General features: G+C 38.4%; 1 protein-coding gene across 1 annotated transcript in view; it reads right to left on the reverse strand.

Annotated features, from left to right (window-relative positions):
* LOC126267995 (staphylococcal nuclease domain-containing protein 1) overlaps positions 1-23,836 on the reverse strand; it is a 90,134-nt gene that overhangs the window by 26,268 nt on the left and 40,030 nt on the right. The window contains exons 10-11 of the mRNA XM_049973358.1: positions 16,663-16,846; positions 6,240-6,381 (exon numbers count right to left, since the gene is read on the reverse strand). Of these exons, the coding sequence (XP_049829315.1) occupies positions 6,240-6,381; positions 16,663-16,846 (326 nt within the window). The remainder of the gene's footprint in view (positions 1-6,239; positions 6,382-16,662; positions 16,847-23,836) is intronic.

The raw sequence follows: 23,836 nt of genomic DNA on the forward strand, positions 1-23,836 counted from the left end.
TAAGTAGCGTGTGCACACAAATAGGAAACGTTAATGGTTTAAATTATAATATATATACTGTTACTACAAGAAAAGCAGAGCTTTCACATATTATCTTGGTCTCTAAGATTAATAAGGCGCGTGTTACACTTTGAGATACATCCCACAAATGTGCCAGTAAAATTTTTAATAAAGACATAAATGTCTTGATCTTCTGGGTTAGAAATTTTTATACATGTTTGTACTCATAGACTTGATTTTTAAATGACAGCCAAACGCTCTGTGATCTAAGAAATTCATCGTACATTCTCGCACACAGTTCATCCCACATAAAAGGAAATTTACTTTGAAAATAACACTTTTCAAACAACCATTCGCAATATTTTCCCACGACCTGTTAGAAATAGGTTCGCTTCAGTAGTTGCCAGAGAACGCCAGATAACAGGTGTCACCGCACTTGCGCAGCTACCAGGATGCCGGAAGCGCATATGTTCGTAGGTGTAAGGCATTAAAAGATCAAACATTATGTCGTAAAAGAAAAAAAGACATCAGAGGATACTCCAATAGCATCAGAATTTCGTGCACCGTACTAAAATGCGTAATTCAGCTTAAAGTGCACATTCATATGTAAATTTTTTTTGGAGTACCAGTGCTGTATTATCTTATGTTTGGTTCCTCATTATGGCATAATGTAATACGTGATAGAAGATGTAAACATGCACTTTTGAAACGCAGCAAACAGTTTAAACTAGCCAATAGTGTGGAATAAAACACTTCGTTTTAAATAAACTTACTGCCTCATCGGAAATGATTAAAAAGCGAAATTGCTTTAGCAAATCGAAAAAAATAACTTCATTGTTCTGCAAGGCAATTAATACTCGACTGTCAGAAAGGTGGAAATAAAATCTGAAAGTAATAATGTATTTTAGCCTTCTGTACTCATGTGAGTGTATTTTAATTCACTTGATAGCTCCTGGCCACAGAAATCCATTTTGTTTTCACTTGACGTGACAGCAATAAAAGAAGAGGAAATAGGAAAATCACTAAACGTAAATACCGGTCATGTGGACATGGTTCAAATGGCTCTGAGCACTATGGGACTTAACACCTGAGGTCATCAGTACCCTAGAACTTAGAACTACTTAAACCTAACTAACCTAAGGACTTCACACACATCCTTGCCCGAGGCAGGATTCGAACCTGCGACCGGAGCGGTCGCTCGGCTCCAGACTGTAGCGCCTAGAACCGCACGGCCACTCCAGCTGGCGAATAGTCTTCCTAAGGCCTTTAACACATTTTGCTGTTCGCAGGCGCTTGTATGAGCACTGTGTTTAGTTGTTGTACATGGCGCATTTCCTTTGCAACTTAAGTTTTATTTTCGTGTCCCCCCCCCCCTCTCATTCATGTTTTATTGCTGCATATTATTCTGCAGTAGTGGGATACATAATATCCTTAGTTAGAGTATTGTTTCTTACCAGCCAAAATTACAAAAATTTACCTGAAAGCTATAAAAATAAATAAATAAATAAAAATACAGGAATTCCAAAAAATTCCTGGGTTTATCCCGGTTTTCTCCCGGATGAAAAAATTCCCGGGTTTTTCCTGGATCTCCGGGTTGTCCTGTGTCGTAGACACCCTGATTTGTACAGGTGGTTACAAGAGTCGAGGAACATGAAAGGGAAGCAGTGGTTGGGAAGGGAGTGAGACAGGGTTGTAACCTCTCTCCGATGTTATTCAATCTGTATATTGAGCAAGCGGTAAAGGAAAGAAAAAGAAAAATTCAGAGTAGGAATTAAAATCCATGGAGAAGAAATAAAATCTTTGAGGTTCGCTGATGACATTGTAATTCAGTCAGAGACAGCAAAGGACCTGGAAGAGCAGCTGAACAGAATGGACATTGTCTTGAAATGAGGATATAAGATGATCAACAACAAAAGCAATACGAGGATTATGGAATGTAGTCTAATTAAATCGAGTGATGCAGTGGGAATTAGATTAGGAAATGAGACACTTAAAGTAAAAAACGTGTTTTCCTATTTGGGGAGCAAAATAACTGATGATGGTCGAAGTAGAGGGGATATAAAATGTAGACTGGCAATGGCAAGGAACGCATTTCTGAAGAAGAGAAATTTGTTAACATCGAGTAAAGATTTAAATGTCAGGAAGTGGAGTGTGGCCATGTATGGAAGTGAAACATGGACGATAAATAGTTTGGACAAGAAGAGAATAGAAGCCTTCGAAATGTGATGCTACAGAAGAATGCTGAAGATTAGATGGGTAAATCACGTAACTAATGAGGAGGTATTGAGAAGAATTGGGGAGAAGAGAAATTTGTGGCACACCTTCACTAGAACAACAGATCAGTTAATAGGACATGTTTTGAGGCATCAAGGGATCACCAATTTCGTATTGGAAGGCAGCATGGAGGGTAAAAATCATAGAGGGACACAGAGATGAATACACTGAACAGATTTAGAAGGATGTAGGTTGTAGAAGGTATTGGGAGATGAAGAAGCTTGCACAGAATAGAGTAGCATGGAGAGCTGCATCAAATCAGTCTCAGGACTGAAGACGACCACAACACCAAATCTATTCTCTTAAAGGTAGTGTGTATTTGGTAGCTATATATTGGTGGACAGTTTTCGATCTTCACAGCATTACTGGAAGTCCTGGTATGTATCCACTCTCAGGTATTAAGTTCCAACACTTATTGATAGCACAAAGGCAATGTCCTGGCAAGCATCAAAATCTTAATGAATGAATTGTGTCTAGGAAACCATTGTCTTTGTGGAGCATTCCAGTGTCCCCAACATTTTGACATATGAAACAGACCTTCCGCCCACATCCCTTCTTTACGGAAACTTGCTCGACAGTTTTCCAGAAACACAAATTCCCTGCAGTTAAGAAAGAATATTTGTTCATTTGTCCTTTCTTCTGTCAAAGAGATTGGCTAGTGTACAGATTTTCATTTTGATATTTATTTCTGGGATCGTATTCTAAATTCCTCATTTTTCCCCTTTCAAGAAAGTCAAGCATACATTCTTAGAATCAACCTTTTGTTAAAGTGTGAGAACCATCTAATCATAGGACTTCATCAAGCCTATATCTTCATCTGGTGAAAGGCTGAAGATTTAAATTTAGTTCACTGCCTAACTGGCCTACAAGTCTTTCTCCTCATCACTCTTCATCAGTTTTTCTTATTGAAGAGCTGTCTGAGAAATCTGTCTTCAAATTTACTACTTGGATCTCCTAGAATGTTCCCACAGGCTTTCTGCAACATTTTAAAACTGGGTGATCCCTCCTCAAAGATTTTAATGGGCACATACTATCTCTGAATTTCACTGTTCCATTTTCTGTAATGAATACAGTAACTTAATTTATCATACACTGTACAATTACATATTTCACTGACAAAGTCAACACCTTTACTTCGCATTAACAAGTTTCTGAACATGCAAGGGAGGGGAAGGAAGTCTGCAGTATTAGCAGATCATTATTAGTGATAAAAGTCTAATTTTCGGCCACATTTAATATTTACTCTGCAAATAAACTTACTGTTAATCCAATTCATCAAAGTGCACAGCATATCCTAATTTGAATCAAAATGATCTGCCTGTCAACATCTGTGGAGCTATGTACAGCTTCACAAAGTCTTAAATGAATATTGACTGCCTGCCACAACACAAAGCTTTGTTGCTTCTGTAATTTGCAAGCTACTGGGTACCATGACGACTTTGCTTTACAAACAGCCTGTGGATTATGTTTCTATTTGCAATATAAATGGGAGAACTGGTAAATCACAACAAATCATTGTGGTGATTACTTCAAAAACAGCCAATACATTTATGTACTATTTGTAGACAAAAACCAGTTTCATATGTAAGTTTGTTTTGTTTTTGGACCAGACACAGTGAAGCCCATCCAGTAACACATTTTTAAGTGAACGTAGGTACGACTTGGACTAATCAGAATGCTTTCTTAATAAAAGGCAAATGCCTTGGTGGACCATTTGGTGTTTTCACTCATTGCACAAAAGACCAATATTACGAAAATATTTTTATATACAAGTCAAGCTGAATGTAATGCTGATTGAAGTTTGTTCTCTCTATTTTATAAGATTCTCAGCAAAGAAATAGTTTTACACAAAATCACAGAAAATACTTCATGTATATCCAAATGAAGCATAATATTTACTCTTATAAAATATGTTTTATGTAGTGTTATTTTCAGTTATCAATTCTTGGATATTAACGTCGTCGTGTTCTGCAATATGAAGACTGGATTGATGCAGCTCTCAACACAAGCCTATGCAAAACTGTTGCATCCTATAACCAGTTGAACTTGCCAAACCTTTACCTCCATCTACAATCTTACTCCTCATGGTTTCCTCTCTCACAAAATGAACTGTTCCTTGATCCTTGAGGGTTTGTGATCAACCTATCCCATCTTTTAGTCAAGCTGTACTGTAAATTTCTTTTTCCTCCCATTTGATGCAGCATTTCATCATCAGTTAATTGATCTATTTCTTTACACAAATTGCAATAAAAAAGCACTTTTTGAATAAACAGCTTTGTTAACAAGATCTTGCAGCCTACAGGTAGCAAAATTCTGAGGCTCATATTTTTTTTCAGCTACATTCATAGATATTTAAAGACTACACGGAGAAAAACAGAAGTTGCATTTTGTAGGCTGGTGTTGCTAGCAAGACTTTGGAATATATGTGTTTATAACCCACTATTATTTCCTGATTTTTTCAACAGCTTGTTTTTATCTGGCCAGAGTTAAGAACCATATTTACTTCTCTTTCAGCTTTTTTACACTTTTTTTAAGAAACTCCAAAAGGTAAGAGTAAACTTCACACTTAAAGCTAAGAGTGTCACTGTAGCAGCTACGCCTGTACCAGAGGCCTGCAACCAGACTATCATAAATGCTGTTAGTATGCTTATTTACTTCCACTTTAGCAAGATTTAAAACTACTCTTTTTTAATGAAGCTATGTGATGTGAAACAATTGGTTACTACTAGTTTTAATTACTGTTTCTGAAATCAAATTGTTTTAAATTACTGTACGGTAAATCTAAATACAAATAAAATTGTTCATACGGAAATCTGCAGAGTCATTTAATTAAGCCCAGAAAACTGTAACACTGTAAGACAACACATATTTAGTAGTGCTGGAAAGCAAAAAAAGGAAAAATACTGGGAACAGGGTTTTTGTTTGCAGATGACTGAGTAGTTCTCTCTGGTACAAAGCAATATAGAGCTCTACGAGCAAGTGAATTAAAATGTAGAACTATGTCATTCTGGAGACATGACTCTGTAAAATGAAACAAATTATATGAAATGTTGCAAATAATGGTTACAAATGCCTTTTCAGTCTTTTTCACAAATTATTATGTTAACAGTAAGGAATAACGATCAGCACACTAAATGAAAATGAAGCAGCCTTAAGATTACATCAGCATATTAACTCAGTCACTAAAACATTCTGAGTAGTGCACAAGAAAAATGGAAAGAAGATTATAGTTTCAAATTTCACTGAAACAACACCTTTCGGTATGGCAAACAGGATCGGGAGGGGAAGGAGATGTCCTCTTTTTCAAAGAAATCTTACCCATTCACCTTACCGAATTTAGATGCGTATTTGAATCCCATTCCTCTAACATGAGAGGTAACTGCCTTAACTACTATGTCCCCATGTTCAGATAGAGAAACAGATGACGGTGGAAAACAAGTTAAATTGGAAACCCAACAAAAATCATAACTGATAGCTTCCATTGCCTTTCCAAGAAAAGGCATCAAAAGAAAAATTTAAACAATGTAAATGGAGAGATAGATAGATAGAACATATGGCCAACTGATGTCATGTACTGAAGTAAGATACAGAAAGCTGATTGAAGTCTGTGCAAAAGAAAAACTGGAATAAGTGGGGAATACATCATGTTTGTTCGAGTGACTTCTCTAATACGATTATTTCTGTTAGTGTGTTCCAAAACTTTTTCTTTACTTAGTTTTGTACTTGTGTAAAGTAGTTACGTTATTATTCTTATGCTCTAGAGACCTATTACATTTTTCTACCCAATACGGCGAGAGGAATGTGATGGTTGTGTCCAATGAAAAAATTAATTCAATGATGCAACTGTAATTTGCAACAGTCATTCGATCATTTTGTTATTTTCAGTAGTTGTATTTGCTGTATCACCAGTAGCACCTTAGAATTTCAATCAGATAGAGAGCAGAAAGACTTATAAATTATCTTACCTCCAAGTAGGAATGTAACAAGACACGTCTCCTTTGGGATATATAGTCTTAGGCGTGAACCACTGGCAACGAATTCTACTATTGCTTCTGTGCGTTGTGCCCTCTGGAGGAATGGTAAGAACTGTTTTGCTTTATTTAAATCCTGGAAAAAGTTTTCAAAAAATTAGTCTTATCTGGATTGAAAGTCATTAAAGGACTGAATAAACACATAATGTAAAAAGTTCATGCCCACTACTAATTCCTACATTTTAGTGATATTCATAAAATATTTGCTTCATGTTACTTCAATTTTCTTCTCTAGATCCCTTAAATTGCAAAAGGCGTCTGTAACAACTTGACAATCTGTTATACATTCCAGTTTGACAAATGAAATGAATAAATTGCTAATGATAATCACCTACTGCGCATCCGTCGCTCTTCAACTATCAAGGTTTCCACTGTATGACTACATGTCTATGTTGCAACTCTAATTATTCACACACCAGCCAATGATGTGTACATGTATGAAGTTACAGTGACATCTGATCACGTCTCCTGGCTGATTCACTTTTTTTGTGATGCAGATTATATCTAACCACAGTCTGTTGGTAAGATGTAATGAGGTGGTATTCATGTGGCACATACTTTTACTTTCCTATTGTTGATCTTGCTCTCAAAACCATTACTCAAATTTATTCCCCATAACTGAGTTCCCTGACCATATCCATGCCTTGCTACATGCCACTGGAATTTCCTTCTGGGATACAATTAGGAGACCATGAATTTACCCAGCATCCATGACCTCTCGTTTTCGTCATTTAAAGCCATAGGTTACACATGTATAATTTAGTAGGTTTTACCAGTTCTCTACTCTTTCAATTCGGATTCTAAAGTCATGTAATGGTAGTCCGGGTCCACTGCCTCACCCACCGAAAGGTAACTTGCTGAAGTCCATCTTTCGTGTTGTTGCAGCTGCTGAGGTTTTCATTTTTAACACTGGGATAGTGTCAGCTCTAAACAAAGTGAAAGCTGGTTCCTGCTACACTGTTGCTCACAAACTTCAGCCTACTAAAATGTTAAATGGCCTCTGGCATTATTTTGGACTTGCCAGGGAGGTATTACTACAGTTCATGACATGACTGGCCACCCTGGGACTGTGTCAACAACATCCATCATTCTTATTAAAGGTGTCGCTTATGTAAATTATTTATTGCTTTAAGTTAACATCTTGACTCTGTCCTCTTCCAGTCGCCCACATTCTACAACCTATTACCGAACTTTTGTGATAAATGGCCCTTTATGACAATGTCAACATACTGCGCATTGCTTGTCTATCTCGATACGTCTCCCTCATCACTATGCCACACTGATCCTAGTTTCTTCACACGTCATCCCAACAGTCTTCATATTTACAAAAGACAGGACTTCCCGTTTTTAATTAGGCTTCTTTTGAATAATCCCTCTGCTGTATACAGGGTAGCAACCCGAACCTGTAACACCAACCTTCTCGTTCTCTGCTTATTCTCTTTAGGATAATCACAATTTTTGTGATACACTTACCAATTCTGACAAGTTGCTGTAAAACTCCTAACACTATAACTACAGCCTACTCAAACGATAAGTAAAGAAGGTGTGTAATCTGCTGAATATATTGAAAACTTTATGTGCTGTAACAACCAGTTTTCAAAGGACTTCATCAACACTTCAAGCAAACAATCTTCGTTTCACTAACCATTAAGGTGTCCTAAGTAATGCACATCAGACAGAACTCTAAGACAGTACTCACTACAAAATCTTAACTTTCCAGCCTGAAAGAATATTACTTCAAATTTACAGCTTTAGTACTACAAACAATAATTAACATTAGTTTACTTGCAAAGAAAACTTGCAACATAAAAAGATATGGTTAAATGACTCACAGCAACATCTCTCTGTATGAAACTGAAACCAGTTTTGCCTTACAATGAAGTGATTGTTACCATCAATTTTCCTGCAAAGTATGTTGGTCATTGAGAGTTCCAACATTACATGGAAAATGAAGTACCTCAGGAAAATAGCTGCCAGGTTGTGAAGGAAGGTCAGTTGTGGTCCCTTGCCCAAGTTATGGAGGAGGCTCTGCCAGCATCTGCTGAACATACTGAGTGCAACGGACTGCAAACCTCAACATTTGTTGGCACAAATAACCCATCTGTAGTCAGAGGCCATGCTCCATTCCTATAGCTGAATTCACACGAAAAGATGAAGCACTGCTCACTATTGGCAGCATTTTACCCAGTATTGATAAGGGTATTTTGCTTTGGAGTCAAATGGAAGGCTAAAGCTAGAGGTTCAGACAATGATCAGCATCTCTGATGAGGATTTCTTGAACTCTGCTATCATATAGTGACATAACCTGTATAATGTACACACATGGTAGGCATGTCTGCAGATATAGTCCTGCAAGTAGCCAGTGACAATTATCAAGGAGATGGTTAGTGGAACTGTCCAGGAGGCATCCAGCTAGCAGCCATCATGCAGTAGTGATCAGCCGTACAGGGTCACCTTTGGGCCAAAGGCACACCCTGATAACGGCAGACCTTCTCGAGCATCCATAAATGGTCAAATATCACCATAAATTTATGCTGAAATAATCTGAAACCTGTAGAACTAACAGAAACAAACAAAGTCCATGCCCTTTGGGACACTGAAAACTAGCAGTACTCTTCCGACTGTTCTGCCACAATCCATGCACACAATTGAATTTTTGTTTCTTAAATGTTCACGTTGCTGAAAGTAATACCTTTTCATGACTCTTTATGCTTTAGAAGTATTGATTAAAAAAGTTTAATACACACTGTAATTCTATGAAGATTACTAACAGCTGCACAAAACCATATTCCATCCCGAGATTCTGGAGTTGGCGGTCATGTGTGCATGTAGTGTGCTTCCTTGTGTGTATGAATAGTGTGTGTGTCTCTTCTGCTATTTGAGAGTGTGGCCGAAAATTTTATGGAAGGGTCTTAATTGTGCCTGTCTGCAACTTAATATGTCTTCTTTACGTCAAGTAGCAATCTATCTTTTCCTACACTGAAAATTTATGCCTGTATGGCAAGAGCTACCAGAATATATGACAATCTGTGCTAACACTGTTAAAGATTCTAATGACTTCATTAACTATATACAACAATTAAACACACAAAAACATACAACAACAAGTAATAGGGAGAGCCTAAAACAGGTTAAGTAATTTCAGATTGTACCACTGCAACAGGTAATATCTGATTAGCTTTTTAAACCACAAAAACAAATTCATACAATAACAGGCAAAAAATGTAAACTCTATTATCAAAAGTATCTTGATACGTATTAGTGGGCATTTATGCAAGGTGTGCATCTTTAGACTTTGGGTCTGCCTGAACTCTGCTGGGAAGACTTTCAATAACATGTCTGGATGAGTGTGAAGAAATAATTGCAGCCCTGTCTTCCTTAAGAGCCGAAAGCACAGAAGGTAGTGATGTTGGGCACTGGGGCCTGGAGTGAAGTTTGTGTTCTAACTCATCCCAAGTTGTTTCATTGGGTTGTGGCTGGAACTCAAGGCAGGGTGGGCCAGTCTGGTTCAGAACAGTTGCTGTCTGTAAACCAATGATGAGCGATTCCTCCTGCCAATTTCACGTAATATTTTACAACCACCACCTGAACTGTTCAATAGTCCTCCTTTGTCAAGAACATAAAAGTCTGCCTGGTCTTTGTTTGAATGGAAAATTTATATAAATGCTAAGGTCAGGATCTGACACTACCTCCATACTACAAAAAATATTGCAGTATTTTAAGGAAAGTCATTAAAATGTCCAGAAGTATGGAAGTCCTGAAAAATAAACAACACAGATAATAAGATTAAAAGTATATGGGATTGTCAAACAGGAGAAAGGACAGCCAGCCAGTGTACAGCATACCAAACAGTCAAGTTCCACAAGTACTTTTAACAAACACTTTCTAAATGGAGGAGCAAAAAACGGGATACAATGGTTCAGTTGAAGAAGAAAGAGGATATATTAAAAATGTCATTCCATAGAACTTCATGTTACTAGCAGCAGTACCAACATCCTCCACTGAAATTAATAGAATTCTAAAAAGCAGGAGTCCTCATACGCTATTGACAGAATTTCAAACATAATTCTGAAAAGTTGCTCTAACTTAATAAGAAATGTCCTCAGTGATATTGGTAACGCATCATTGGCATAGGGAATCTTCCAGACAGCTTAAAACATATAATTTTACACCTCTTCATTAACACAGTGGGTGACTAAAGAGGCTTAAACAACAATCATCCAGTTTCCTTACTGACGTCTTTAGCCAAACAAAATATTTGAAAAAGTAATGTACTTAATAGCAGTCTCACACTTTAGTGGAAACAATTTACTTGGCATATCCCAGTTAGGATTCCAGAAGGGCTACTCAACTAAGAATGCCACTTTATACAGTCACTCATCAAATAGTACACACCTTAAATAATAAAATACCGGCAGTTGGCATTTTTTGTGCACTTTCCAAGGCATTTGTGTAGATCATGTAACTATTAGAAAATTAGAAATAGGGTGGAACTGATGGTTTTATGCACAGCTTATTTGAATCGTACTTAAGAAATGGAATGCAAAAAATTGTGATGAATAATTCACTGTGGAAAAATCACAATGAGTCCCGCAGGGTTAATTTTGAGTCCAGTTCTGTTCCTGATATATATGAATGACATTCTACTTAACTTTCAACAAGCAGAATTTGTTATTTTTTGCAGATGATATTAGAGTTGCTACTGCAAAACCCATTATAGGGAAAGCAAATGAAGAGATTGTAAATAATATTTTCGAAACAATTAGAAATAATTATAATATAAAGAACAAAGATTCCAACACTTACCAAGCGGGAAAGCGCCGGCAGACAGGCACATGAACAAAACACACAAACACACACACACACACACACACACACACACACACACACACACACACACACACAGAATTACTAGCTTTCGCAACCGATGGTTGCTTCTTCAGGAAGGAGAGGGAAAGACGAAAGGATGTGGGTTTTAAGGGAGAGGGTAAGGAGTCATTCCAATCCCGGGAGCGGAAAGACTTCCCTTAGGGGAAAAAAATGACAGGTGTACACTCGCGCGCCCGCACACACACACACACACACACACACACACACACACACACACACACACACGTCCATCCGCACATACATAGACACAAGCAGACATAGGCGGCAACTTTAAGTTAGCGGAGGTTGAGGCCTGGCGGATATCGAGAAGACAGGATATACTGAAGGGCGAGTTTGATGTGGGTTTGATGTGGACAGATGTGTGCAGCTGGCCTAAAATCCTGCCCCGAAATGAGATCCATCCTTCATGAAATCCTCCCCACTCCACCAAGAGTGTCTTTCCGCCGTCCACCTAACCTTCGTAACCTCTTGGTTCATCCCTATGAAATTCCCAAACCACCTTCCCTACCCTCTGGCTCCTACCCTTGCAACCGCCCCCGGTGTAAAACCTGTCCTATGCACCCTCCCACCACCACCTACTCCAGTCCTGTAACCCGGAAGGTGTACACGATCAAAGGGAGAGCCACGTGTGAAAGCACCCACGTGATTTACCAGCTGACCTGCCTGCACTGTGACGCTTTCCATGTGGGAATGACCAGCAACAAACTGTCCATTCGCATGAATGGACACAGGCAGACAGTGTTTGTTGGTAATGAGGATCACCCTGTGGCTAAACATGTCTTGATGCACGGCCAGCACATCTTGGCACAGTGTTACACCATCCGAGTTATCTGGATACTTCCCACCAACACATCCGAACTCCGGAGATGGGAACTCGCCCTTCAGTATATCCTCTCTTCTCGATATCCGCCAGGCCTCAACCTCCGCTAATTTCAAGTTGCCGCCGCTCATACCTCACCTGTCTTTCAACAACTTCTTTGCCTTTGTACTTCCGCCTCGACTGACATCTCTGCCCTTACTCTTTGCCTTTAAATATGTCTGCTTGTGTCTGTGTATGTGCAGATGGATGTGTGTGTGTGTGTGTGTGTGTGTGTGTGTGTGTGTGTGTGTGTGTGTGTGTGTGTGTGGGGGGGGGGGCGCGAGTGTACACCTGTCCTTTTTTCCCCCTAAGGGAAGTCTTTCCGCTCCCGGGATTGGAATGACTCCTTACCCTCTCCCTTAAAACCGACATCCTTTCGTCTTTCCCTCTCCTTCCTGAAGAAGCAACCATCGGTTGCGAAAGCTAGTAATTCTGTGTGTGTGTGTTTGTGTGTTTTGTTCATGTGCCTGTCTGCCGGCACTTTCCCGCTTGGTAAGTCTTGGAATCTTTGTTTTTAATATATTTTTCCCATGTGGAAGTTTCTTTCTATTTTATTTACATTATAATATAAAGAAAATTATATAAAAAAATTATAAAGTAAATGGTGTTTTCAAAAGAATTACGAAGTTGCTCTCACAAAATGGACTCTCCCTAAATTGCGGAAAAACACACACACACACACACACACACACACACACACACACACACACACACCCCTGTACAACAAACAGAGCCATAACAGCAACTAATGTAGCACAATAAGCAGGAGTCAAATGGGATAGAATACTTCAAACCTTTGAATATACATACTGACGAAAACTTGCACTGGAAGAAGCATATTACTAAGCCTCCCAAACAATGAAATTCATCTACTACTGCTCTTTATACCACTGCTTAGTGAAACAAATTAACCTTTTGCCATATTTAGCATTATTTCCACTCAATAATGTATTGTGAAGTAATTTTTCTGGGGTAACTCACCACTCTCAAAGAAAGTACTGAGTGCACAAAAGTGCGCACTAAGAATAATATGTGGTATTCACCCACAGATGTCACACAGGTACCTCTTATCTCTTTGAGGAGATAACTTTCACTATGCTGTCACAATACATACATTCACTAATTAAAATTGTGATTTGGGTACAAAGTGACATCCAGTGTTTCCAGTTGTTAGTGCAGCCATAGGTACATCACAAGCTTAAATTGTGAAAGGATGAGGAAGGAAATCATCTATGTCTTTTTATCAAAGGAAGGTCATGGTATTTGCATGGAGCAATTTAGGGAAATTGCGCAGAACTGAAATCTGGATGGCCAGACAGGGATTCGGATCATGATCATGATCATGATCATCATCACCACCACCACCACCACCACCACCACCACCACCCAAAATATGAGTCCAGTGTGCTGACCATTGTGCCACCTTGCTCTTTCACATTTTTCAATTGCAGGCGAGCACTGTAGTTCAAACACTATAGCTTTTAGGCATTTTACATTACATTTTGGCAATCTGCAGGCTGTGTGCTGGAAGAGTGTTGTACGACAAGACTATATAAGGTCCAATGAGTGAGCAGATGTAGTAGTAAAAATACAGACAAGAAAATTTCGCATAAATGATAAAATGAAAAATAATGTGAAATCTGTAATTTTTAACAACAAAGTCACAAAATTTTGGGTTTTGCCTGTTCAATGTAAAAATTATATAAAACCGAGGGTGGCAAGTTGACTACTATTGGTAACTGATAAGTTAGTGAATAATGAAATTGGATTGACCTTTTTTTCTCAGGGCTGAGAATTTTGTAAAATCTTAAAATGACATATGATTTCCCGTGTGGCTCTAGATGTGATATCAAAAGAAAATACTATGTTTCCGACTACCTCCATTCTGGTAACAGTTCTTCACCCCCATGTCATTTTCAGACACCTTCGCACAAACTGCTGTGCAAAAAAATATGCGTAATTTTGACAATCTTTAACAATATGCATCTACCAACTACATATTTTCATTGTACAAAGGTGTCAAACCTGGCACTTTACTTGTACAAACATGTAAATCAACATAATGCCCGACTACTTTTCATTTAATTAATTACAATTTTGTTAGATAGAGTGTAGTATATGAATATTCTGTGTTAAAATAATTTTTGGAACTAAACTGAGGATTACAGGTTTTCATATTTCAACATAGCTAGTACATAATTATAACTTATAAATAACTTAATTATAGAAAGCAACTATGAAGTTCAAAGAAATTCAATCTTATCAGCAAAGACTTTACATTTTTAAGTTGTGTATGGAAATGATTTTTTCAAGATGGAACAGTTCCTTATTGATGTGGGGGCCATGTATGGTGCAGTAAATGTCAAATTGCCACCTCATCCAATAACTATTTCAATAAATTTAAAGGAAACAGGTGACCGTCTGCTTAAAGCTTTTCTGAAGAGGTGAGGAATGTTTTCAGTGACAGAGGAGGGGCACCAACATTCAAAGAAGTGATTGACAATGTAAAATAAATTACTAGGAGTGACTACACATTAACAGTCAAGGAGGACAGTATAACGATAGTTGAGTTTTGGGCACCACAGTTTTCGGGGATGAGATTAAAGAAGTAGAGAAAATATTAAACAAGAAATTATTGGAGGAAATATTAAACAAGACATTACCGTGTTTCGATTTATTCAGCACTGTGCAAAACATCATGTTTCTTGGTGAAAGAGGTCCAAACACTGGAGCAGCATTTCGTCAATATAAGGGGCTCTCACACTCAGTGCACATACTCAACATTGTGCACGAATGCACAACTCTAAGACGTATCAATGATAAGGAGAATGATTTACCGTGATTACTAAATTCTTGTCAAGCTTTCAACTGTTTTTTAAAAAAGATCTGGCCTTCAGAACCACCTGCAGGAATTGAGAGGAAATTTGGACACACAATGGGATACCAAAGTAGAAATTTTTGAGTCAATTAAATTTCAGGGGTTTGAAGTTCTAGCAATTCTGTCAGAGATACATCAAAAAAATTTAATTGATTCTGGTGACGAAATGTTTGATGACAATAAGCTTTCCAACACGATTTAAAAATGTTTGCTGTTCCCAATAAGAACATTTAACTTCGAAGTCAGATTTGTAAAATATTATGAAACTACATGATGATGATCTGTGAAGTGCCTAACCAAACCTTTACCATGTGTGACAGTAATATTATTCTGCAACAGGCTGTTTCCGATATGGACAGGGACAGTGGGGAGCATTGTCTCTTGTAATCTGTCTGCTGTAATTTACATGATTGCTGACCTAATACTCTTAGCACTCGCATCAAAGTGTCTGAGCTGCTGCAGTGAGCACTCCACAGAGCTGCTTTATGACACTCACTGCACCTTACTTGGTCCACAGAGCAATAAGGAACTCCACCACCTCATGTAATTAATCTCCACATGCAACTTCAAAAGGTAAAATAACTTTGCTGACAAGATTCACGAGTTTTTTTGTTTTTTTTTCTTTTTTTTTAAAAAAAACCTTCAAATACCTACAGATATGGAACTCATGGATGCAGATAAGTATCTTGTAGATGTGGATAGCATTTATTGCATCCAAGTTGACTTCTACCTACTGAAGTAAACAGGAGTGCAGTCCTGACTTCATACATACACTACAATGGTCATGCCCAAAGGTGGACATGAGCCGCATTGAGCCGCACTGTACTACCAATCAAATGGCAAGTCCTTGAACAACAGTTTAACTAAAAGTTATTTTTCAGCATTACCTAGAATAAACTATAATTTCCAGTAGCAGTATCATATGCTGGAGAATTTTAGCCCTCCGTCCACCCACCTCTATCCAGCATGCACTGCCCAAAGAAAACCCAGATAAGAGTATGTGTTGCACGCACAAAAGGATTTAACTTAGAGGTACCCCTTCCTACATTGATTTTGCAATGATAAATACTACAGCCACCTTTGAACTATTCTGTCTCAAGTGTTGGACACTTTTCAACAAGTACTGGAGTTTGCAAGACCATACAACAACACAGATAAATCAACTAAATGCAGTCTGAATACTAACTGATTATCTCTTGATTCTTCACTGACGTGCTTAAAAAATCATCATTTATATGTGGATGAACATAAAAACTGACGTGTGTGCACAGCTTGACTACTTCTGAAAACATTGCTCCACACACTCGTCTTTGGCATTTTTGACCAGTTCAACTATGACCAAAATCTAAAGAACTACTGATCATCAGGCTTTTCTATTCTGCAGTCCATGGTGAAAATGTAGTCTTAAAAAAAAAAAAAAACCACACACAATGTTAAAATAAGATACACTGCTCTTACACAGCACTAAGTGTGATAAGTCCTGCAAAGTCTCAAGATCAAATATGTCTCCACAGAAGAAAAATCACTCTATTCACCAGGTGGGCATTAGGAATTTAACAGTTATATACCTGTAATATTTACACCCTTTCTTTTTCTTTTAATTTATAATCTGATGCTTCTGACACAAAAAAGGTTCTAACTTTTCAAAACACTTAAGACTTATTAGAGACATGAGCCGTACAACAGTGCATTTGAGAATTTAATGCTGGATGTAATACGCATGTACTCACCCCAGACACGTCTGCCACACGATGATTTGGTATATTTTTCTTAGAATGCAATCCATTGCCAGACTTCGCTGCCTTCATTTCTGCTGCCAGCAGTTCATCATAATGAGAAGATCGCTGGTCATCATCTTGGCGATACCTGACTACGGTGGCCAGACCTTTACTAACCATTGCCTCTGCAACATTCCTTAAAAATAAATAAATAAAATAAAATCAAACAACAGGCTCATACGAAGAGTCTTTTAGATAAACAGATGTGTGAAAGTATATCATTCCCATGTCTTCCAATCAAGGACAGAACGAAGTCCCAATGATATGCTGAGCTCGTAATCGTAAGAACAAAATAATGTGTTACTAATAAAACTGAAATAAAAACAAAACATTGTACCAAGTTACTGAATAATTGGCTCTTAAAATTAAACTAATTTTATTACTGTTACAATGTTTTCACTACGGACAGGCAGAAATCAGGCTTGAAATACACCTTATTCCAGAAAATGCTAAAAACTCATATGGATTGCATTTTGCCCTCCCAAAAAATTTCCAATTCCAACAGCGTTGTCGCAGTGATAACACCTGTTTCCACTATATAGATCAAAGTAGTTAAGCGCTGTCGGGCTGGGCTAGCATTCGGATAGGCGACCATCCGGTCTGCCGAGTGCTATAGGCAAGCAGGGTGTACTCAGCCCTTGTGAGGCAAACTGAGGTGTTCTTGACTGAGTAGTAGCAGCTCTGGTCTCATAAACTGACAAACAACTGGGAAATCAGCATGCTCACCACAGGCCTCTCCATGTCCACATCCAGTGACACCTGTGGGCTGAGGATGACACGGCAGCCGGTCGGTACTACTGGGTCACCATGGGCTGTTTGGACGGTGCTTTTATATATAATAGAGGGAAACATTCCACGTTGGAAAAATATATCTAAAAACAAAGATGATGTGACTTACCAAACAAAAGCACTGGCAGGTTGATACACACACAAACAAATAAACACATACATACACACAAAATTCAAGCTTTCGCAACAAACCGTTTCTTCATCAGGAAAGAGGGAAGGAGAGGGAAAGACGAAGGGATGTGGGTTTTAAGGGAGAGGGTAAGGAGTCATTCCAATCCCGGGAGCAGAAAGACTTACCTTAGGGGGGGAAAAAAGGACAGGTATACACACGCACGCGCACACACACGCGCACGCACGCACACACTTGTAAAGGCAAAGAGTTTGGGCAGAGATGTCAGTCGAGGCAGAAGTACAGAGGCAAAGATGTTGTTGAAAGACAGATGAGGTATGAGCGGCGGCAACTTGAAATTAGCGGAGGTTGAGGCCTGGCGAATAATGAGAAGAGAGGGTATACTTAAGGGCAAGTTCCCATCTTCGGAGTTCTGACAGGCTGGTGTTAGTGGGAAGTATCCAGATGACTCGGACGGTGTTGTGCCAAGATGTGCTGGCCGTGCACCAAGGCATGTTTAGCCACAGGGTGATCCTCATTACCAACAAACACTGTCTGCCTGTGTCCATTCATGTGAATGGACAGTTTGTTGCTGGTCATTCCCACATAGAAAGCTTCACAGTGTAGGCAGGTCAGTTGGTAAATCACGTGGGTGCTTTCACATGTGGCTCTGCCTTTGATCGTGTACACCTTCTGGGTTACAGGACTGGAGTAGGTGGTGGTGGTGGTGGTGGTGGTGGTGGTGGTGGTGGTGGTGGTGGGAGGGTGCATGGGACAGGTTTTACACGGGGGGCAGTTACAAGGGTAGGAGCCAGAGGGTAGGGAAGGTGGTTTGGAGATTTCATAGGGATGAACTAAGAGGTTACGAAGGTTAGGTGGACGGCGGAAAGACACTCTTGGTGGAGTGGGGAGGATTTCATGAAGGTTGGATCTCATTTCAGGGCAGATGTTTTTAGATATATTTTTCCCACGTGGAATGTTCGCCTCTATTATATTCATATCATTAATTTGAACCCAACAATTACGTTTGTTATTGTCACTGTTGCATTTCGAAATCTTTTCTGTCGTCTTATTTTCTCTTTCTGTCTTTGCCAGTAGTTTCACTTTGTATTCACCTCCTCCTTTTTACCGTAATCTACTATACAATTTTATCCCGCCTATATATACTCAATAATACGTAACCCACTTCCAAACCATAACAAAAAAAAAATTCCGCTTTTAACACAACCGCTGCTATAAAATCCACCGTTTCTAGTTCACAAACAGTTCCTTTCACCTATTAAACAACCATTTCAGCTATACGGAATATAGTATGCTTTAGCTACATTAATAGCAAAATCCCATTTCACCTTAATTGCTTGCTGGAACACACGCCGCATGTTCAACAATATAAGGAGCAAAAATAGTTACTGAATGTTTCATGAGTAAAACTTTTAAAGCTGACAAGAAAAATTGACACACATAATATATAGGTAAGTTTGCTGCGGATCTCCTACTATATCTAGTTTTCAAATTAAAATAATTTTTAACACAATGTTAACTCAAGTATTTGAACTTCACTGACTTCATAAACCTGATGCACAAGACAGACATAAGCCACAACTCCACACAGTGCTGCAGCTATAGGATCAAGTGTGGCATGTTGCGGTCAAATGCCAAAAAGTATAATTTATTTGAGGCTGGAAGGAGAGAGGGCTCTCTTTAAAACAATTTTGATCACTAGCTTCATTTTGTACATATAAATATATAACCTAAAATGCACTGAATATAAACTTGCCAGTGACCACATTTTTCAGCATGGATTTCTCTATATATGTTTTTGTACTTACTTAATTTTTTAAATATCAAAATGACTATAAGTATTATCGAAAAGAGAGCTAGTTCATTATCGAACTGGCCTTGTAACATCAACCAAAACAGCCTTGCTGTGCTGATCCCGAGAATGGCCGAAAGCAAGGGGAAACTACAAGCTGTAATTTTTGCCAAGGGCATGTGGCTCTACTTTATGGTTAAATGAAAATGGCATCGTCTTAGGTAATATATCCTGGAGGTAAAATCGTCCCCAGATCGGATCTCTGGGTGCAGACTACTCAAGAAGACATCGTTACCAGGAGAAAGAAAAGGGGCGTTCTACGGATCGCACTGTGGAATGTCAGATCCCTTGATCGGGCAGGCAGGACAGAAAATTTCGAAAGGGAAATTAATAGTTTTAAGATAGATATTGTGGGAATTAGTGAAGTTTGGTGGCAGGAGGAACAGGACTTCTGGTCAGGTGAATACAGGATCATAAATACAAAATGAAACAGGGATAATAAGGAGTAGGTTTAATAATGAATTTAAAAAAATAGGAATGTGGATATGATATTGTGAACAGCATAGTGAACACATTATTGTAACTAAAACAGATATTACCATATCTCGAATCTAAGCAGCATCTGAAAAATGAGACTCGAAGTCAAGGAAAAAAAAAATTTTCCCGAATCTAAACCGCACCTGAAATTTGAGACTTGAAATTCAAGAGAAGAGAAAAGTTTTAGGTCGCAACTCCAAATCGAAACAGAGTTGGTCCATAGTAATATGAGACACAATTTAGGTCGAATGAATGACAATACAGCTACAGTAGTTTGGTTCAAGTCGTAAGCATAGCAGTTAAGCTTTACCACGTAGCCATCGCTATGCGTCAGGTGCTCCGTCCGTATTTATACGGGTACCCTTCCTTTTTCACGTGCTTCGTCTGGTTTGAATTGATTGCTTATTTTTTCTTTGATCTGACAAGTGCCGTTCTCTTTGTTATAGGTGTTTACATCACTCTAAGCTGAAAATGCATTACTGTACTGTGTCATGCATTGTTCGTCGCATTCTGATGAGTGTTTACGACCTGCCGCCGCTCGCGGCATGACTTGCTTTTGTGCGCGCTACTGCCGCTTAAGATTTTTTTTTTTTTTTTTTAAAAAAGAGGGAGGAATCGCCTCATTAGCGAAACAATGGCAAGAGACTGCTAGTTATTTTATTTGCTGCTTTCTTTGATAATGATCAACAATAATAGACTGCATATGATAGAAGATGTTCTGAACGAGAGTTGAGCGAAAATTTTTCTCCGTTTGAAAATCTTTGCAGACACCTCTTTCGTACATTACATTCTGCACAGAAATTAGAGTTGTCTTAGATTTAAAAATCTAGTAAATTGCCGTGCTTCATTTCTGACTGTATCACTATTAGGCATAAGAACAATATGAATATAAACATGACATGATATGTATATTCTTCCGCGTTCGCTGTGGTCTCACTCTAGTTTCGTAGTTTATTCGGCAGACAGGATTTAAAAGAGATAGCAGCAAACACGAAAGAATACATGGCAAAACGTTTATATTCATATTATTCTTATGGTAAAGAGAATACTGCATATGATTCATAATTCATAAAAGTTCCTATTTGCAAGCATCTCTTCTCACATGTAGGAAAAAATTCAGAACGTAGAGTTGGCCATGTTGACAAACATCCCAAACAGTCTTACCAGTCGGATTTTCGTAGTACATTGAAATGCTGCTACATTCAAAGATGAACAATATGGAATTTGTATTTACTTTGTTGGATAATGCAATGGTCAAAACTCGGGTCGAAGAAAAAAAAGCTCGTCTTCCACTTTTTTTTTTAGTTTATTTTATTTACTGACACAGAGATTTTGGCTCCAGTATTTATCTTTGTGCCTGCAAAGCATGCCTTTGTAGCGCTACATATATTTGACGGCAGAAGTTAGTTGTGGCGGCACCTACCAACATTTTTCAGAACTTCCGCTTACTTTGCACTCGATTCTAAGCCACAGGCGGTGTTTTGGATTACAAAAACCGGAAAAAAAGTGAGGCTTAGATTCGAGTAAATACGGTAAGCCCACACCCACCACAATAGTACAAGTTTATATGCCAACTAACTCTGCTGATGAGGAGGGGATTATGGAAATGTATGACACGATAAAAGAAATTATTCAGACAGTGAAGGGAGATGAAAATTTAATAGTCGTGGGGGACTGGATTCAGTAGTAGGAAAAGGAAGAGAAGCAAAAGTACCAGGTGAATATGGACTTGGGGAAAGGACTGAAAGAGGAAGCCACCTGGAAGAATTCTGCACAGAGCATACTTTAACCATTGCTAACACTTGTTTTAAGAATCATGAAAAAATGCTGTATACATGGGAGAGACCTGAAGACACTGAAAGGTTTCAGATTGATTATATAATGGTATGACAAAGTTTCTGGAACCAGGTTTTAAATTTTAAAAGACATTTCCAGGGGCAGATGTGGACTCTGATCACAACCTATTGATTATGAACTGCAGAGTAAAACAGAACAAACTACAAAAAGGCAGAATTTTAAGGAGATGGGACCTAGATACACTGAAAGAACCAGAGACAGCTGAGAGTTTCAGAGGGAGCATCAGGGAACAACTGACAATAACAGGGGAAAGAAATACAGTGAAGAAGAATGGGTAGCTTTGAGAGATGAAATAGTGAAGGCAGCAGAGGATCAAGTACATAAAAGTCAAGGGCTAATAGAAATCTTTTGGTAACACAAGAAATACTGAATGTAATCTATGAAAAGAGAAAACATAAAAACACTATATATCAAGCAGGCGAAAGGGAATACAAATGTCTAAAAAATGAGATTGAGAGAAAGTACAAAATGACTAAGCAGGAAAGGGTAGAGGACAAGTGTAAGGGTGTAGGAGCATATATCACTAGGGGTAAGGTAGATGCTACCTACAGGAAAATTAGAGAGACCTTTGGAGGAAAGAGAACCAGCTGCACGAATATCATGAGCTCAAATGGAAAACCAGTCCTAAGCAAACAAGGGAAAGCAGAAATGTGGAACGAGTATAGAGAGGGTCTATACAAGGGAAATGTATTTGAGGGCAATGTTATGGAAATGGATGAGGACATAGATGAAGATGAGAAGGGAGATATGATACTGCATGAAGAATTTGCCAAAGTGCTGAAACACTTAAGTTGAAACAAGGCTCTGAGAGAAGACAATATTCCATTAGAGTTACTGGTAGGCTTGGGAGAGCCAGCCATGACAAAACTCTTCCACCTGGCGAGCAAGATGTATGACGCAGGTGAAATACCCACAGACTTCAAGAAGAATATAATAATCTCAATTCCAAAGAAAGCAGGTGGTGACAAATGTGAAAATTAAAAAAAGTCACGGTTGGAAAATACTAACACAAATCCTTTAGGAAAGAATGGAAAAACTTATAGAAGCCGATCTCGGGGAAGATCAGTGTGGCTTCAGCAGAAATGTAGGAACACAAGAGACCATACTGACATGACTTATCTAAAAAGATAAGTTAAGGAAAGTCAAACCTATGTTTATAACATTTGTAGTCGACTAGGAGAAAGCTTTTGACAATTTTGATTGTAATACTCTATTTGAAATTCTAAAGGTAGCAGGGAAAATACAGGGAGCAAAAGGCTATTTACAATTTGTACAGAAACCAAATGGCAGTTATAAGAATTGAGGGGCATGAAAGGGAAGCAGTGATTGAGAAGGGAGTGACAAGTTTGTAGACTATCCACAATGTTATTCACTCTGTATATTGAGCAAGCAGTAAAGGAAAAAAAATTGGAGCAGGAATTAAAGTCAGGGAGAAGAAAAAAACTTTGAGGTTTGCTGATGACATTGTAATTCTGTTAGAGACAGAAAAAGGGTTTGAAGAGCAGTTAAACACAATGGACAGTGGCTTGAAAAGAGAATAAAGCAACGTAAGGATAATGGAATTTAGTCTAATAATTACATCCGGTGATGCAGAGAGAATTAGGTTAGGAAACAAGACACTTAATGTGGTAGACAAATTTTGCTATTTGGGAAACAAAATAACTGATGAAGGCTGAAGCAGGGAGGATATAAAATGTAGATTGGCAATGGCAAGCAAAGCATTTCTGAAGAAAAGAAATCTTAACACTGAGTACAGATTTCAAGGTCAGGAAGTCCTTTCTGAAAGTATTTGTATGGAATGTATCCTTGTATGAAAGGACGATAAATAATTTGGACAAGGAGAGAATAGAATCTTTTGAAATGTTGTGCTACAGAAGAATGCTCAAGATTAGATGGGCAGATCACAGAACTAATGAGAAGGTAATGAATAGAACTGGGGAGAAGAGAAAATATGTGGTGTGACCTGACAAGATGAAGGGATTGGTTGGTAGGAAACATTCTGAGGGATCAAGGGATCACCA

Source organism: Schistocerca gregaria, chromosome 4, assembly GCF_023897955.1.
Source record: "Schistocerca gregaria isolate iqSchGreg1 chromosome 4, iqSchGreg1.2, whole genome shotgun sequence".
NCBI classification, from domain to species: Eukaryota; Metazoa; Arthropoda; class Insecta; order Orthoptera; family Acrididae; genus Schistocerca; species Schistocerca gregaria.